At 38.5% G+C, this 15,368-nt stretch overlaps 1 protein-coding gene across 5 annotated transcripts in view; it reads left to right on the plus strand.

The window, feature by feature from the left end:
* Positions 1-15,368, plus strand: part of SNRK (SNF related kinase) — a 62,528-nt gene that overhangs the window by 37,922 nt on the left and 9,238 nt on the right. For all 5 annotated transcript variants that reach the window (XM_082348467.1, XM_082348468.1, XM_082348470.1 and 2 more), the window contains 2 exons: positions 9,942-10,083; positions 13,791-14,003. In XM_082348467.1, the coding sequence (XP_082204593.1) occupies positions 9,942-10,083; positions 13,791-14,003 (355 nt within the window). The remainder of the gene's footprint in view (positions 1-9,941; positions 10,084-13,790; positions 14,004-15,368) is intronic.

The following is a 15,368-nucleotide window of genomic DNA, read 5'->3' on the forward strand; positions in this document are numbered from 1 at the left end:
GGTTTGTGTGAACGTGTATAGTCCCACAGTGTGTGACTGATAACCTCTGACTTCTTGAACTTTTCCCTGTTTTCTTGCGACTTAAAAAAACAAGTTTGCATAAGGCCTTAACCAGCTGACACTGCAGCTTGTCCTCATTGACCTCCACACCCCGCCCCCCCCCACACTGTACCCCGAGCCCTTCTTAGTCTCCTTTCCCTCTCACTAGCTGCTCACTGCCTCTGTACCTCAGACTTCCGCTTCATCTGCCTCCTGGGGGCTCTACCCAAACGGCATTTGCAGAAGTACTACTTTGTTTTTAGTTTCAGGCTCACTCCATTCAGCAGACCTCTGTCGAGCAGGACTGCCGGGGTGCAGGGGACATACTCTGCACTCACGGAGCTCTGCGCAGAGGAGGAGGACAGGAGAACATCTGTAGTTACAGCTGGCCGTGGTGGTGCTGAAATCACCAGCTGGCCCAGCTCCCGAGGTTGGAGGGCAGTGTGGGGAGACCTCAGGGAACGTGAGGGTCAGTGGTGGAAACCGCTGTGTCTAAGCACATAGTGGAATTGGCACGATCTCCCTGGCGTGGAAGTCAGAGGACCCACAGAGTGTAGAGTCTGGGAGGTCTCCCGAGTTTTGATTGGGTGGGTGAAGGTGTCATTGACCAAGTTAGAATACAAATGAGGACAAATAGGTTTGGGTAAACGATGATAAGCTTTGTTTGGGCAGCACTGATTTTTGAAGTCCCCAAGGCACATTTAGGTGGATTCAGGTCTGGGAAAGAAGTTTTTTCAAGTAGGTATGAGATGTCGACATTCATTCTCACTCTTTTCTTTAAAGAGAAGAAGTGATTCCTTGTTAAATAATACAGCTTTGCTTCCAACTAGAGTGTTGATAAAACCAGAAATAATAGGACATGTCCACATGCTTCGTTCCTCTTCTGCCTCAGTCTTACACTGTTAGTTCAAATGACCTGACAGTTTTCTACTTTCAGAACGGTCTCTAGTTATGTCCCTTAGAAGCAGCCACTGATCTTGTCCAGAGCAAGAAAGAATCCTTGAAAACCAGAGCTCTAGGTGATTTTGAATGCAGATGAGTAGTTTTAACTATGTAGATAGGAATTCACATCAGTGGACCATAGAGATTAGGTTTCTGAATATCATACAAGAAACAAAGGCTCTAGGTTTTGTTATAGAACTCCTGGGACCTACACACTTCTGCAACAGTACTTGCTATTCTAAGAAAGCATTCCCTTTAACATTAGTATTGGGTCATATGTCAGTTGCTAGTGACCGTAGTTGGAACTGCAAAGTGATTGCATAAATCCTGCCAGTTGTGAGTGGTGTTATAAAAGGTGCTGGTCCCTAGCTCATCTATAGTGGTTTTAGAACGTTCTATTCCTGTTGCTTGTTTCGTGACTCATGGCTACACTGATAAAAGAAAGCCAGAGGGAAAAAATAGAGGGTTCTACTTAAAATCTTTCTTCTGGTCTTCCCATTTTTATTACTTTCTAATCCCTGTTTGTTCTTTTGCTGTCGAGATAATTCACTTCAGAGATTTTCAGAAAACCTTTCAGTAGTTGTGACATTTTCCCTTCCACACCCTTTGGCAATTACTTTTCCTCAAAGTAATCACTCTTTTATTCTGTTTTGTTTTCATTTTGATCTTTTGTTAGCCTGCCTAAATGAACTTAGTAATATAAACTCCACCTCCAACCCTAGAGATAGCATAATTCAATTGTATTATGGTGAATTGACCTACTGAATGTTAGCAGATGAGACTTCAGTGCTCATTCTTGTGATCTTATTTCTAGCTACCTTGAGAGCCAGTAAGGGGACCGGTAATTCCCACCCTTCATACTAACAAAGACTTCATTATCTTTCTACTCCTTCCCCTTCCATGAGTTGGAAGGTTTTTTTTTTAACCAAAGGAACTGTATTTATGAAGTGCTATTTTCTTTTTCTATTATTAACCAAGGGTCTGTAGCTGGGTCTGAAATAAAAACATATGCTTCAGGTAGTAGTCATTAAGTTTGATTTTTCAGATGATTGATGTTTGTTAACCTGTGGACCTTTAGTATGAATAGACAATTCCACTGACATTTTTTTTAATGAAAATAATGTAAAGTCCCCGTTCCATGCTCTTTCTCTAACTTTCCCTACTCATTCCCCCCCCCCGCTCCCCCCCCCCCCCCAATTACAGACTTGGTGGATCCCTTGTGGTCCTAGGATTTCAAGCTTAGGCTATGATCTATGCCTTGGGAGTTTGTAGTTTTTTTTTTTTTTTTAATTCTATATATATATATTTTTAATTTTTTATTTATTTATTTTTATTTATTTATTTATTTATGGCTGCGTTGGGTCTCCGTTTCTGTGCGAGGGCTTTCTCTAGTTGCGGCGAGCGGGGGCCACTCTTCATCTCAGTGCGCGGGCCTCTCACTATCGCGGCCTCTCTTGTTGCGGAGCACAGGCTCCAGACGCGCAGGCTCAGTAGTTGTGGCTCACGGGCCTAGTTGCTCCGCGGCATGTGGGATCTTCCCAGACCAGGGCTCGAACCCGAGTCCCCTGCATTGGCAGGCGGACTCTTAACCACTGCGCCACCAGGGAAGCCCCGGGAGTTTGTAGTTTTATTAGCAAGTTATTTTTTTTTATGGAAAAGGTAATTTAAAATATCCACTAAAATGAATTTTTATTAAGACAAGTACCCCCTCCCTCCCTTATTTTGGGTGGAATATCATAGATAATCTTTCTTGATTCCACTCTTAGTCCTGTAACACCAGATGTGTAGTCCTGGGGACCAAACTCCTGAGTTACCACCTTTTTCTTTTTTTTTTTTAGCCTGAATTACTAAAAGGCTCTTCCTTGTTCCTCCTGCCTCCCCCCAGTCTCTTAGTTTTTCTTTGCTGTGTTGGCTTTGTGCCTTCTTGAGCTTACCTGCTTTCTGTTTCTGTTACCTGCTGTCTGTTTCTCACAGTGAATTAGGAGCCCCAAAAGGGCAAGGGTGTCTCTCATTTATTTCTGTGTTCGCTGTGCCTAGACAGAGCCTGGCACAGGTGAACAAGAGCGGGGCGGCAGCAGCCTCCTTGGGAATGCTTTCTGTGTGCTGGTCTCTGTCCTGAATACTTAACCATGGATTTGATTCTTATCCGTTTAATGCCTACAGCAGCTTTAAGAGGAAGTAACTATTCTCATTTTTCAAGATGGGAAACATATTTTTCAATAACTTGGTTGAAGTCATACTTCGTGTTCGTTTAGTGACTCTTTTTATCTCTTTCCTTTGGCGCCTAGGATGCAAAAGTTAATGATTCAAAGACAAAAAGTAGAGTAAGAAGAGAAAAAGTCTGGAAAATAAGCAAATGGAATAAATGGTCCCTTGAATAATGTCGTGTCCATGAGAGGGTTATTTGCCCTTTCCAAAACTTTACCCCCTCAGTTACACTGCCGTTCTTCTCCAGTTTACATGCTTCAAATCATGTCGTTTAGCTTTGGAAACTACTTGCCATAGAATTGTATTTCTGAGTTTCTCAAATTGTAAGCATTTCCATGTTCAGAAATTATTTGAGCCGTAACTGAAAACAGTGGAAACAGTGTATATATTTATGTTGTTTTTCTTTTCTACTCTTCTAACCATTCATCAGTTCCTTACAGGCAGAGTGTGTTAGCTTGCTTGGGCAAATGATCCGGAAGAGAACATTTCCAAATAATTGGACTTCCTTGTTGCTATTGAGGTTAATATTTAACAGGAAAAGAGAGTTTCTTTAACCAAATTAGAATTTGGGGTAATTATTAGTTGATATTTATCTTATTTGTTGTATTTTTAAATCATTGGTTTTGTATAATTGTACTGTCAGGTATCATCTCCAGTTTAGCATAGAGAAAAAGTAAAAAACCAAACTAGTTAGAGTATGAAATGGTAGAAGAAATAATGTAGCCAAACTCATAAAAATTATTGTGTTTTTAGGATTTATATGGAAAGATATGAATTTATTATATCTCAAATGTATATGTATTAATGGTTAGGTTTGGTTACAGTAGTAGCATTAGGCACTGTCAATATTGTAACAACAGAAGAAAGTTTTTATTTTAACTATCTTGATTTTTATGATTATGTATTTTTATTGTAAGCCATTTAAAATCCCCTCTTTGGGATTATTATATATATATATTAATGTTTATATTATAAACAGAAACTTCCCTCCTTGTGTAATGAACATCAGTGAAAAGGTGGGTGTACTTTACAGTTAATTTCTAGATTATGACTGTTTTGTAAAATGAAGGACACATGCATTAAAGGGAGAATAATTGTAATTGCCAGTTGTTCACAGTGGTGGCTAGGGAGTTGGAGCAGGTGACCAGAAATAGCAGGTTCACGTTGTACAAAGAGAGTTTAAGTTAAACATCAACTCTATAAGTTTCCTTTTAAAAATCTTAATAAGGTATTCCTAGAATTGGGGATATAAATTCTTCTCACTGAATATTTAAAAAAACAGGTGCAACTAACCACCATTACTGAGATTGTTTGACTTTGAATGGGGATGGCCCTCTGGATTCCAAAATGAAGATGAAGAAATGTGGGTCAATGAGTGGAGTGGAGCCCTGAGACACCTTGCTGTCCTGGGGCAGTAAGATAATTCATGCATCCAACAAGTAATGCCAGGCAGCCTCTTGGGGACACTGCAGAGCCAAGGGTTTGAACTGAGTGATCCTCAGGTCCCTTTCGTTCTCATTTATATAAATGTTTTAATTTTAGTAGATTTCCCCATCTCCTTCACTAATTTCTATTGGAGCATCCTTAGTAAAATTTATTGTACATATAAAAAAATCAGTGTGTGTAACTTTTGGGTTTCTGCCTTTATTGCCCTCTTTGTTTAATCTGGACCAAGGAAAAGATGTTTTATTAACGAGTTTTAATTCTCATGGAACCTACATAATTTTGGGTGTTTAAGCTTAAATGAAAAGAGAGGTTGAGTGTTAACAGATGTGGTGACAAAGGCCTTGTGGCCTGCCCCTTACTCTCTTCTAAGCCTTTCATGGTCTAGAAAGCTTCTTGAATTGATGTCGTGTTACATGCATGTTCATATAATCATGTCTATACTTTAGTTTCTGGAATGAATGACTTGTGATGGCCTTCTTAAATTGAGTCATTATTTTTCCATCTGTGTGATGGCTTTGTTTTTTATTTAGTGGCAAGAAGTAGGGGGTTATTTGTTATTATAGGAGTTAGTGTTGAGAGGGTCCTCAGATGTCAGCTAGTCCAGCTTTCCAACCAGTACAGGAGTGCCTTATGCAGGAGATTAGACTGATGGTTACCCAGCCTTTGCTGGAATACTTATAGTGATGGGAAACTTACTACCTTTTCCAGTGTTATCATGGTTTTATTAAGTAGCATCTGCTGTTTTTAAAGTCAAAGTGTGCCTTCTGGTTACTATACCTTCAGTCCTAGTTCTTTCCTCTGAAGTAATACATAACCAGTCTTTTTCCTCATTGACATCCCAGCCCAGGAATATTTTTCTCCTCTCTGAGCTTTAATTTTCTTGTCTGTAACATGATTTGGTTACCTGACCAGGATTGAGGTTTAAGAACAACCTGGACAATCGTGACCTTAGGCAAAACCCTTTTCATGTCTCAGAGTATTAGTATCTTAGTTTTATCTCTGGTGTATAATACAATGGGAAAAATGGCAGTGTGTGTACATTGGTTTGGGAACCTTGATAGGTACTTTCCAGTCGATGTTCTTGCCATTAATAAATGAATTAATTTCTTCATTGAACATTTATTGACCATTCCCTATGTGCCTGGCACTTGCTTGGGTCTTAAGTGAATATAAAAACAGGGAATACGACAGATACCTTCCCTGCCTGACTGAGGCTTAAGTTCTCTTCCCTAGATCTTTTTACTTTGAGGTATAAATGCTTTTCTAAAATTTTGTTTTACGTTTTTAAAAAATTTTTATGTTGGAGTAAAGTTGATTTACAATGTTGTGTTAGTTTCAGGTATGCAGCAAAGTGATTTAGTTATACATATACCTATATCAGTTCTTTTTTCAGATTCTTTTCCCACATAGGTTATTACAGAGTATGGAGTAGAGTTCCCTGTGCTATACAGTAGGTCTTTGTTGATTATCTCTTTTATATATAGTAGTGTGTATATGTTAATCCTAACCTCCTAATTTATCCCTTCCCCGACCTTTTCCCCTTTGGTAACCATAGGTTTGTTTTCTAAGTCTGTGAGTCTGCTTCTGTTTTGTAAATAAGTTCATTTGTATCATTTTTTAGATTCCACATAAAAGTGATATCATATGATATTTGTCTTTGTCTGACTTCACTTAGTATGATCATCTCTAGGTCCATCTATGTTGCTGCAAATGGCATTATTTCATTCTTTTTTTATGGCTGAGTAATATTCCACTGTATATACGTACCACATCTTCTTCATTCATCTGTTGATGGCCATTTAGGCTGCTTCCATGTCTTGGCTATTGTATATAGTGCTGCAAAGAACATGGGGTTGCATGTATCTTTTCAAAGTATGGTTTTTTCCAGATATATGCCCAGGAGTGGGGTTGCTGGATCATATGGTATCTCTATTTTTAGTTTTTTAAAGAACCTCCATACTGTTCTCCATAGTGGCTGTACCAATTTACATTCCCACCAACAGTGTAGGAGGGTTTTAGGAGGGTTCCCCTTTTTCCACACCCTCTCCAGCATTTATTGTTTGTAGACTTAAAAAATTTTTTAGATTAATTAATTAATTAATTTGGCTGTGCCAGGTGTTAGTTGTGGCACACGGTATCTTCATTGCCGCACGCAGGATCTTCGTTTCAGCATGAGGGATCTTTTAGTTGCGGCACATGGGATCTTCAGTTGTGGCATGTGGGATCTTTAGCTGTGGCATGTGGGATCTGGTTCCCTGACCAGGGATTGAACCCAGGCTCCCTATGTTGGGAGAACAGAGTCTTAGTCACTGGACCACCAGGGAAGTCCCCTATCGTTTGTAGACTTTTTGATGATGGCCATTCTGACCCGTGTGAGGTGATACCTCATTGTAGTTTTGATTCGCATTTCTCTAATAATTAGTGATGTTGAGCATCTTTTCATGTGTCTCTTGGCCATCTGTATGTCTTCTTTGGAGAAATGTCTATTTAGATCTTCTGTGCATATTTTGATTGGGTTGTTTGTTTTTTTGATTTTGAGCTGCATGAGCTGTTTGTATATTTTGGAGATTAATCCCTTGTTGGTCACATCGTTTGCAAATATTTTCTCCCATTCTCTGGGTTGCGTTGTGTTTTGTTTATGGTTTCCTTTGCTGTGCAAAAGCTTTTGAGTTCAGTTAGGTCCCATTTGTTTATTTTTATTTTCATTACTCTAGGAAGTGGATCCAAAAAGATATTCCTGAAATTTATGTTAAAGAGTGCTCTGCCTATGTTCTCTTCTAAGAGTTGGGTAGTATCCGGCCTTACATTTGGGTCTTTAATCCATTTTGAGTTTGTTTTTGTGTATCGTGTTAGAGAATCTTCTAATTTCATTCTTTTACATGTAGCTGTCCAGTTTTCCCAGCACCACTTATTGAAGAGGCTGTCTTTTCTCCATTGTATATTCTTGCCTCCTTCATCATAGATTGACCATAGGTACATGGGTTTATTTCTGGACTTTCTATCCTGTTCCACTGATCTGTAAGTCTGTCTTTGTGCCAGTGCCATACTGTTTTGATTATTGTAACTTTATAGTATAGTCTGAAGTCAGGGAGCCTGATTCCTCCAGCTCTGTTTTTTTTTTTTTTAAAATAAATTTATTTATTTATTTATTTATTTATTTATTTTTGGCTGTGTTGGGTCTTCGTTTCTGTGCGAGGGCTTTCTCTAGTTGCGGCAAGCGGGGGCCACTCTTCATCGCGGTGCGTGGGCCTTTCACTGTCGCGGCCTCTCTTGTTGCGGAGCACAGGCTCCAGATGCGCAGGCTCAGTAGTTGTGGCTCACGGGCTTAGTTGCTCCGCGGCATGTGGGATCCTCCCAGACCAGGGCTCGAACCCGTGTCCCCTGCATCGGCAGGCAGACTCTCAACCACTGCGCCACCAGGGAAGCCCTCCAGCTCTGTTTTTCTTTCTCAAGATTGCTTTGATTATTTGGGATCTTTTGTGTTTCCATATAAACTTTAAGATTTTTTGTTCTAGATATGAAAAAAATGCCACTGGTAATTTATTTCATAGGGGTTGCATTGAATCTGTAGATTACCTTGGATCGTATAGTCATTTTGACAATATTGTTCTTCCAGTCCAAGAACATGGCGTATCTTTCCATCTGTTTGTGTCACCTTTGATCTCTTTCATCAGTGTCTTACAGTTTTTGGAGTACAGGTCTTTTGCCTTCTTAGGTAGGTTTATTCCTAGGTATTTTATTCTTTTTGATGTGATGGTAAATGGGATTGTTTCCTTAATTTCTCTTTCTGTTCTTTTGTTGTTAGTGTATAGAAATGCAGCAGATTTCTGTGTTAGTATCTTGCAACTTTACCAGATTCATTGATTAGCTCTAGTAGTTTTCTGGTAGCATCTTTAGGATTTTCTATGTATAGTATCATGTCATCTGCAAACAGTGACAGTTTTACTTCTTCTTTTCCAAATTGTATTCCCTTTATTTCTTTTTCTTCTCTGATTGCCATGGCTAGGACTTTCAAAACTATGTTGAATACAAGTGGTGAGAGTGGACATCCTTGTCTTGTTGCTGATCTTAGAAGAAATGCTTTCAGCCTTTCACTGTTGAGAATGATGTTAGCTGTGGGTTTGTCATATATGGCCTTTTTTATGTTGAGGTAGGTTCCCTCTATGCCCACTTTCCGGAGAGTTTTTATGATAAATGGGTGTTGAATTTTGTGAAAAGCTTTTTCTGCAGCTATTGAGATGATCATCTGGTTTTTATTCTTCAGTTTGTTAATGTGGTGTATCACACTGACTTGTGGATATTGAAAAATCCTTGCACCTCTGGGATAAATCCCACTTGATCATGGTGTGGGTATCCTTTTAATGTATTGTTGGATTCAGTTTACTAGTATTTTGTTGAGGATTTTTTGTGTCTATGTTCATCACTGATATTGGCCTGTAATTTTCTTTTTTTGTTGTATCTTTTTCTGATTTTGGTATCAGGGTGATGGTGGTTTCTTAGAATGAGTTTGGGACTGCTTCTTCCTCTGCAATATTTTGAAATAGTTTCTGAAGGATAGGTGTTAACACTTCTCTAAATGCTTGATAGGATTTGCCTGTGAAGACATCTGGTCCTGGACTATTGTTTGTTGGGAGGTTTTAATCACAGTTTCAATTTCAGTACTTGTGATTGGTCTGTACATATTTTCTGTTTTTTCCTTGTTCAGTCTTGGAAGATTGTACCTTTCTAAGAATTTGTCCCTTTCTTCTAGGTTGTCCATTTTATTGGCATACAGTTGCTTGTAATAGTTTCTTATGATCCTTTGTATTTCTGTGGTGTCTGTTGTAACTTCCTTTTTCATTTCTAACTTTATTGATTTGAGTCCTCTCCCTTTTTTTCTTGATGAGTCTGGCTAAAGGTTTATCAATTTTGTTTATCTTTTCAAAGAACCAGCTTTTAGTTTCATTGATCCTTACTATTGTTTTCGTCATTCCTATTTCTTTTATTTCTGCTGTGATCTTTATGATTTCTTTCCTTCTACTAACTTTGGGTTTTGTTGCTTTAGTTGCTTTAAGTGTAAGGTTAGGTTGTTTATTTGGGCTTTTTTTTGTTTCCTGAGGTAAGACTGCATTGCTATAAACTTCCTTTTTAGAACTGCTTTTGCTGCATCACATAGGTTTTGGATCATCATGTTTTGTTTTCATTTGTTTCTAGAAGGTGTTTTGGCTCTTCAAAATAAAATAATCTTGTTAGTCTACTTTTACTCCTCTGAGTGTTTTCTGTTGTCTAACTACTTCAGTATTTAACAGTGTGTCTTTGATTTGTAGATATATGGAGTCTGGGAGTGATCCTTTTCATGTTGGTGTGTGGGCAGCCACCATTTCAAGAGGCCAATGACAGTGAAACATTGACAATGATCATGGATTGCAAATATACAGTACCATCCCACGTATCTAAAGGGTGTAAAGAGTAAGTAAAAAAAAAAAAAAAAAAAGTATGTGGGTATCTTTGTTCGTTTTAATTTTTGAACCCAATATTTCTGCTCTTGTTAAGTATGTTTTGGGGAGTTAACCACAGAATATGATTGAAATTTAATATTGGAGTACAGAATGTATTAGTCTATTTTTCAAATATGCCAGTTTTCAAGAAACCCATTATATGCCTCCTCAGCCTCCAGGAGAAGTGGGTTACTTTCACTTGAAGAATTACCATAAGAACTACTTTCTCTTATTGCACCTGGAATTATATTTGACGTTCCAGAGAAGAGTTAGGGAATTTTCTTTCCTGAAAAAGACCATCAACACACCATTTTAGGATTTACATAGCATGCCTCATAATTTTATTCATGTACCTCTCTCCCCAGTTAACTGAAGAGCTCTGTTTTGGTTCATGTGACTATGGGAAGAAGTATATGCAAGCTGATTACTTGGAATTTAAAGTACTATATATATAGTACTGTGATATGTGTAGTGATAAATTCATAATGGAGTAAAAGAACTGCTGGGAGTTCAGCATTTCTTTGATATTGTGGTGATATTTTAAAATAAGGTCACCTGAGATGATAGCTACTTAAAGGATTTTGCTAGAGTAATAAAGTTTTTAGTTTCTCCCATCAGCTGATAAGAAGGAAATCTGAGCTTGAGGAACCTTTTCTCCAAGTGGATCTCCATCTTAGGCCATAGTTAAGAATTTAGGAATTCCAGCTCTCTGGATTCAGCTACTGGTTTCTCAGTTTACTAATGGTATGAGAATGGTGGAACCTACCTTACAGGGTTATTGTGAAAATTAAATGAATTAATGTATATAAAGCTTGTAGCTCAGTCTTTAGCACATAAGTAGCACTCAAAATGAATATTGGTGATGAATATGATGATGATTATTGATGATGATTACAATCCTCCCCTCCCCCTCCCCCTCCTCCTCCTCTCCCCCCCACCCTTACTATTATTATTCTCTACCCCAGGAAGCAGGCTGCTCTCTGTGGGTATATGTTGTGTGCATGTTAGATGTTTGTAATTCAAGGAGTATCTCCATAGCCCCTTCTGAAAAAACTAAAACAGAGTAATTTATTTTTATATTGACATTTATCATTCAAAAGAATGGATAAAATGTGTATGTAATAAAATGAACCCATTATCCAGCTTAAGATAAAGAACGGTTCTAATATTTTAGAAGCCTCTTCTTGGTGTCTCCCTCCTAGAGGGATTATCTTTGATAATCATAGGACCATTCAGTTTCTACTTTATCCTACTTCTTCCTTTTTCCTGTCAGTTTTGTTAAGTTTTGTTTCTTAAGGAGCTTGTCCATTTTATCTAAATTTTCAAATTTATTGGCCTCAAGTATTTATAATATCCTCTAATTATATTTTTAAAGCCTATGAATTAGAGGAGTTGTTGCCCTTTTTCATTCTCATACTGATTTTTTTGCCTTCTCTATTTTTGCATTCTCTATTTTTGTCTTGATCAGTCTTACATGAGGTTTGTTCATTTTAATCTTTTTCAAAGAACTATCTTTTGTCTTTATTAATTTACTATTATATTTTTTGTTTTATGCTGTTGATATTCTTTTGTCTGTATTATTTCCTTCTGCCTACTTAATGGGCTAATTCTTTTGTTCTTTTTCTTATGCTGGATATTCAGATCATAAATTTTCCTTTTCTAAGGTAGTAGTTTAAGGCTATAAATTGCCTCTTAGTACCATTTCAGCTACATCCCATTAGTTTTGATTAATAGTCCTTTTGTTATTCAGTTCTGATTATTTTATAGGTTCCATGGGTTTATTTAACCTATTACTTTCAGAGGGGTATTTTAAATTTCCAAATGTGTAGCTTTACTAATTAACTTTTTGTTATTCATTTCTAACTTAATTGCATTGTGATCCAAGAATATAGTCTGTATGTTACTAGTTTTTTTAAAATTGGTAAGGCTTCCTATGGCTTAGCATGGAGTCAATTTTTATAAATAATCCTTTTGTTCTGGAAAAGAATGTATGTTTCTAATTGTTGGGGTCAGAGTTCTGTATAAATCCTTAAGACTAAGCTTGTTTATTATGATGTTTAAAATTACTTCTGAGTCTTTTGACTGCTTGATCTATCACTTACTGAGATATTCTTCCACTACATGGAAGTATATTATAGGCAAATAAAAATAGTGATTACCCCCATTAATACAACATTGTAAATGTATTTTTCTTATTCTTGAAAGTCTCTCAGTGTTTGCTTTGGGTGTTTTGGGGGAATGTTATTAGGTCCAAACAAGTTGAAAACTGTTGTGTCTTGCTGGTGAATTGAACCTTTGTATCACTGTTTATCTCTAATAATGCTTTGGGCTTTAAAGTCAGTCTATGTTGTCTAGTTTTAGCTAACCACTCCAGTTGTCTTTTGGTTAGCATTTATGTGCTATATAGGTTTCCATTCTTTTACTTTAAATCTTTTATTGTCTTGTTTTTAGGTACATCTTTTTTTAACAATTGGGAGCTGGATTTTTGATTAATCCTATCTGACCAATGCTCCCATCTGAGCATTGTCTTTTAATTGGAGAGTTTATTCCATTTATTTTTTATTGTGTTCACTGATAGAAGTAGATGTATTTGACGTCTTTGCATTCTGATTTTGCCATCGTGTCTTTTAGTTCTTGCAGTGGTACCTTGTTTCCTTTGTACTTTTTGACTGCGAGGTCAGATTTCTTATAAAATTATGTGGGAGTTCTTTTAAGTTACATTCCCTAGAGAAACAGTTTGCATTTGCTTTTCTACTAGTTGCCCTTGGGCACGTCCAGCCTGAAGCCTCTTAAAATTAACTTTTTCACTATGTGTACCATACAGATATACTGTCATTAATTTGGACCACAAACTTGTGAGAGGACCAGCTTGTAGTTAGAAGTTCTTAGAAGAAATTCCCCCATTTCACCTCCACAGCACTGTTGAGGCAGGCAAGTTTCCCTCTTGACATCTTAGCAGTAGGTTTGTTTCTTCTTGTTCATCTTCACACTGAAGCTGGGGTCCCAGTTCTTTGCAGGGGTTCTAGTTGCATCCCCCACTTTCAGTAGGCCGTACATATTGTAATCTGGTTATATTCTGTTTCGTGTACTCTGTGGAAACAGAAAAAAGCAGAAAAAATCAGGCCAAGGCCAGCTTTGTCATTTGCTCCTAAGAGTCTTGCTTTTACTGTTTTTACCTGCTGAGTAGTTCGTCCGTCCGTGCTTCTGTCTGCCCTCCCTCCCTTCCTTCCTCCCAACACAATGCCTTTAAACAAAATATATGTCTAAAAATATATGCCATTTTGGTTGCTTTCATCAGGATGGTCATTCATTCTTCTGGAAACAGAAGTTGGCTCATGCACCCTATTCTGTATGTCGTTGCTGATCATTGTATCTGATTCCGGTATGCCACTATGCCACAGTTAATTCAAGGACAGATGTTGGTACCTAGAGTTAATTCTAGATGATAGGAAACTGCATTTGTGTGTTTGGCTTGTCAGTATATCTGGTGGTTGTGATTTTTTATTTTATGAATCTGATGGCACTTTCTTTATTCCCATCTGCCCCACCATCACCTCTACTGGACGTAATGAAATTGATGGTATAAGTTCAGGAAACAATTCTGATAAATACAGTAACCCACCATTACTAATCCCTGACAGCAGTTTGCTTTAACAATGGACTTACCTTCCTTTCCAGCCTGATCACAAGGATGCTACAGAGAGATCCCAAGAGAAGGGCCTCTTTAGAAGAGATTGAAAACCATCCTTGGCTTCAGGGAGTGGACCCTTCCCCAGCCACGAAGTATAACATCCCCCTCGTGTCATATAAGAACCTCTCGGAAGAGGAGCACAACAGCATCATTCAGCGCATGGTGCTCGGGGACATAGCGGATCGGGATGCCATTGTCGAGTATGTCGGCGCTCATCACTACAGGGGCCGTGGGCTTAGGGTTCTTGGGATGGGCTCTTTTCTTAATGTGTCAGGGCTTGGGGACACTGTGTAATGGATAGGGTTGCCAGTTGGCAGGGGTTATGTCATTTATCTCTAGAGTTTCTGGCCCTGTGCCTGGCTCATAGGTTTTGTTGGTCTTTTGTTTTTATTTTTGTACTAGTGAGCAGTGAGTCCTGTGGCCTTTCTCCCTTCTTACAGAAGTGGATTGGAATAGACTGTTTTATATCCCAGTACATGCCTTGTCCATTGCTGTATCCTCTTAATTCTTGGGTCTCCCTCTGGTCCCCATAAAGAAGCAGGGACACTCAAGGGGGCGACACCACAATTCCTCAAAATCAGGGGTTGCTATATGTGTCCAGTCACACATTTTTGTAAATAAAGTTGTAGTGGCCCACAGCTGAGCCCATTTGTTTACATGTCCATGGCAGCATTGTGCTGCAGTATCAGCGTCATTGTGAGATGGACCATGTTACCTACAAAACTCAAAATATTTACTGTCTGGCTCTTCAGAGCCCTTGCTGCAGTAATCTGGAACCCACGAGATGCACAAGTTGTTAGTTACATTTTTTAAAACCAAAGACAGTTTTTTTATAACCTAAGAAGTTTGGAATCAAGGATAATATAAAGATGCAGTTGGTTTAACAATGATATGATTCATTTCCGTAAGAGGTCCTGTCTATAAAAATACGAAGCGTTTCTACAAATGAAAAGTCAAAAGTTATTTAACCCATTGAATGAAATAGTTGGATATGATGGGAAGAGGATATACTCTGGGGGCAAAAAAGAGGTTCCCATCGGGAGGGCCACTCTGGCCTGGCTGAGTGATCTGACCCAGGTACCTGACCTCGGGGGAGAGGAGGCTGCAGGCTGGACTCACCTCTACAGTGTGGCAGACTGTCACATGTGGCACCTGAGGGCCTGGTCCCTGAGAAGGGTGGTGTCTGTATAAAGGACATGCATCTTTAGGGTACACTGGAAAGAAGGATTTACAAAACTAATCATCATTTTGGTTTAAGTACAAATTTCTTCAGGTTTCTGAGTGCATTCTCAGTTTTCACAGATTGACCTAAAGAAACAGAGAAGCGCAGGACACTTGCTCTTTCTGCCAAGGACACTCACTTTAGGAATGTGTGGAAAATGATTTTTCACTTTTGAGTGAATAAAAGGCTATTTGCATCACCCTGAATTGGCTTAATATTTTTAAAAGAATAAGTACATGCAGTGGTGTAGTATAGAACTGTTTAATTCATGTGAATTCAGTTATCAATCCAGAAGGAGAGGTAATGCCTTCGGGGATGCCCTGAGCCCGAGTCTTCCCAGCTG

The sequence above is a fragment of the Balaenoptera borealis genome, assembly GCF_965194805.1.
Source record: "Balaenoptera borealis genome assembly, chromosome: 12".
In the NCBI taxonomy this organism is placed as follows: Eukaryota; Metazoa; Chordata; class Mammalia; order Artiodactyla; family Balaenopteridae; genus Balaenoptera; species Balaenoptera borealis.